The sequence below is a fragment of the Drosophila biarmipes genome, chromosome 3R, assembly GCF_025231255.1.
Source record: "Drosophila biarmipes strain raj3 chromosome 3R, RU_DBia_V1.1, whole genome shotgun sequence".
NCBI lineage: Eukaryota > Metazoa > Arthropoda > Insecta > Diptera > Drosophilidae > Drosophila > Drosophila biarmipes.
Window position 1 is genome coordinate 10,101,629 of NC_066616.1, and position 3,193 is coordinate 10,104,821.

A 3,193-nucleotide genomic window follows, 5' to 3' on the forward strand; every position below is an offset into this window, starting at 1 on the left:
CTGGGGGCACCAGCTCCGGCTCCGGTTCCTTCTGTTTTATATTTTTTTACCCGCTGATTTCGCTACTTAATTTTTTTGCCCTTTTTTTGCGGGTCTGCTGCGGTTGTCTGTCTCTAGGTCTGGGCCGTCCGCCGCCCGCCCCTCTGTGTATCGCCTCGTTTCCGTTCTGGCTGGTCTGATTGGGCGTATTTTGTTATTTTCATGTTCTGCTGCTCGGCTGCTCTGCTACTCTGCTGCTCCGCTGTCTTTCCGTCTGTCAGTCAAGCCAAACGGAGTCGGCAGAAGAAGTCCTGGCCGTGGTCCTGGCTTTGGGTCCCTGGCTGGCACCCGCTCGTTTGTTCATTCGCTTTTTTCCCACGTAATTAAAACTTGAAACGCATATGAATTAGAAAATACAGAAAAAAAGAAAGTAGAGAGCGAAATAAAATACGAGTACGCGACCCGGAATGGAGCCATTTGATGGTACAGAATGACATCCTGTTTCCCGCAGCCTGACATCGTTAACATCGCTGATTAAGTTTTCTTGTCCTGTGCTCAGTCTGCATGTCACTCAACGTGATTTGAAATGAAATTTTTATAATTTCAGCATTGCCCTTGGGCAAACTCTCCCCATCCCCATCCCCCAACATCAACTCTTTCATCCAAACGGGTTTATACTTTTTAATGCTTTACTTTATTAAGTCGACATTGACTGCCATTGGGAACAGAAAGAGTCTAGCAACCGTAGAAATTTCCTCCGAAACCTCCTCCGTAGTTGCCTCCAAATCTCCGATCATGGAAATAATGACCATAGGGCTGAGCTAAGTAGGGATTGCCAAAGGTTCCCCCATACAAGGGATTACCAAGGGGTGCCAGTTGCCTTCCTCCAAAAACTCCAACGCCATATCCAAAGGCTCCAATCTGTCGTCGGATCCGTTCTACAGATTCATTCTTTACCTCATCCTGGGATTTAGTATCTTGCGAGACTGCATTTTTGAGTAGCAGAGTTCCAAAAATTAAAAACAAGAGGCAACGCAGCAAACTCATCTTAATTCTGTTTATTACAAACATATTTTTGTGGAGCACCAGCAGCTATATTTATGGGAATTATCTACAAAGCTTTGGCAGCGAAAACAAGCTAAGAACTTGTTCACGCAATTAGGGTAGCTACTTCTTTTGATTTATTAAAAGCTCTGACAGGTTGAAATTTATATTTGATGATGTCGCATTCTAAAAAATCTAATAATAGTCAAATCTTGCACTTTTAAAAATGGAAAGAAGCTTTAAACTGTAATTCAGTAGTGAATTTACAAAAATGTTATTAATATTAATGTTAAGTTGAAACAAAAAAACTAGAATAAGTCATTAAATAAAAAATAGTATTAAATTATATTAAAAATACACAAATGTTATTTTTGAATTTTAAGAAATTTTCTGCTTACACAAAATAAAACCGCGATCCCACAAAATAAGTTCCATTGATTTTAAAGGGCTCGCAGCATACATTTTAAATACATGTAACTGATGGTTTATTTTTCCAAATATATTTAAGTTCTAAAAATCCTATAAGTTCATAAAAATTACTTAAAGAAAGAAAATAATAGAATGATTTCAATCATAAACACACTTAATCATTTTTTCATTCTCGTTAAAATGGAGTTTCTTTCTACTGAGTGAAGCCATAATGCATCCCTGTACTTCGCAGTAGCTTCCGCCAAAAGCCCTTATGAAAGATGGCTAAGTACCTGAGATGGAAATTTAAAGAGATTGCGGGCCACATAAAAACTGGTTCAGCACTTGGTCGGGTAATTAAGGCAGCAGCTCGTGTTGATTTATTAGCAGCTAATCCTGCTCTGATCGTATCACATATATGCACATTAAATTAATAACACCTAGCCGAAGAAGGGGCCGCCAAAGAAGGGCGGTGGAGGTGGTGGCGGGAATCCTCCAAATCCACCTCCTCCGAAACCGGGTCTCCGGAACCCACCACCGCCTCTGCCGAATCCTCCTCTGCCAAATCCTCCTCTGCCAAATCCTCCTCTGCCGAATCCTCCTCTGCCGAATCCTCCTCGGCCGAAACCGAATTGCCTGGCCAGGCGCACTGCCGGCATCTCCTGCTGCTCCTCGGCCTGATTTACATCCGCCAGAGTCAGTTGCTGTACATCCACTTCCGCCTGGGGGGCCGTGGTCCCCGATTCGGCCAGCAGGACCAAGAGGCCCGCACTCAGCACTAATAGATTCAAGTGGTAAACGCGCATCGCTCTGATTGTCTCGTTAGCCCAAAGTTCACTACAGTCTAGCCGATCCCCCGCCTAGGCGCTTTATATAGCCTTTCGCTGTCTTGATGACTCTGGGTTCTAAACGAGTTCTGCGTGTGCCGACGACCTTAAACAATTAAATTTCCTGAGCATAATCAAATGGCGAAGGAAACCCCCGACTCTCAAGAGCCTCGAGATGAAATTGTAAACTACTAACTGGGCGGGGGAAAAAAAGAAAATAACAAAATCATTTCTGCGCAGCGAAAAACAACCTGTTCTCGGTTTCACCCACTCCACATCTCACCTCATTCGCTTCTAATTATGTTCTTCAAATGTGAGAATGATATACTTAACATACTACCCTACAAGTTTGTGGTATGTCAAAGGTTAGCAAAAAAAAAAGGAATACAACTTACCTTTACTTTTAAGCACAAAATAATATTGTGGATAAAGTTATATGAATTAAAGAGCACAAAAAAAATACCTTGTTAAGATAATAATCTCTATAAACTATACTATAAACACTTACCAAAAATTTTAAAACTTGTTTAATAAAAGTCAACTTAGTAATTATATTCTTTAACTCTAAAATGGGGTGTACATTTTTAGTTGGGAATTCAAACATATTTTAAATGTCAAGAACTTTTATTTCCTTTATGATGTTAAATTGTTTTTCAACAGATTTTATCAGATTACGTTTGTAACTTTTAGAAAAACTTCTTAAATGGAAAAGGCAATCCTATTTAAATAAATCCTTCATTTGTCATTTGCCGTATCACAATGTATGGATACTTTACCATCACAATGTCACTTTTATATTAGATTATCTACAGAATTATTTAAACAGAGAAACAAAATTAAATAAATATAGTTACAGAGTTTCTATTGAAATTAAATTTACTAAAATTTATTAAGTAAAGAACAAGAATACAGAAAGAAATTAACTATCATGCCAT

The 3,193-nt window shown here is 39.3% G+C and overlaps 2 protein-coding genes across 2 annotated transcripts; both read right to left on the bottom strand.

Moving 5' to 3' along the window:
• Positions 1 to 669: 669 nt before the first annotated feature.
• LOC108030974 (uncharacterized) lies at positions 670 to 1,034 on the bottom strand. The gene has a single exon (XM_017104174.2). The coding sequence runs from the start codon at positions 1,024 to 1,026 to the stop codon at positions 715 to 717; it is 312 nt and encodes a 103-aa protein (XP_016959663.1). The 5' UTR covers positions 1,027 to 1,034; the 3' UTR covers positions 670 to 714.
• A 446-nt stretch (positions 1,035 to 1,480) lies between these two features.
• On the bottom strand, positions 1,481 to 2,254 carry LOC108031213 (neuropeptide-like protein 32). The gene has a single exon (XM_017104448.3). The coding sequence runs from the start codon at positions 2,235 to 2,237 to the stop codon at positions 1,872 to 1,874; it is 366 nt and encodes a 121-aa protein (XP_016959937.1). The 5' UTR covers positions 2,238 to 2,254; the 3' UTR covers positions 1,481 to 1,871.
• Between the last annotated feature and the right edge of the window lie 939 nt (positions 2,255 to 3,193).

Bases quoted from the DNA above. Each gene is read 5' to 3' on its own strand.
- LOC108030974 (XM_017104174.2), bottom strand. From the start codon at position 1,026: ATGAGTTTGCTGCGTTGCCTCTTGTTTTTAATTTTTGGAACTCTGCTA.
- LOC108031213 (XM_017104448.3), bottom strand. From the start codon at position 2,237: ATGCGCGTTTACCACTTGAATCTATTAGTGCTGAGTGCGGGCCTCTTG.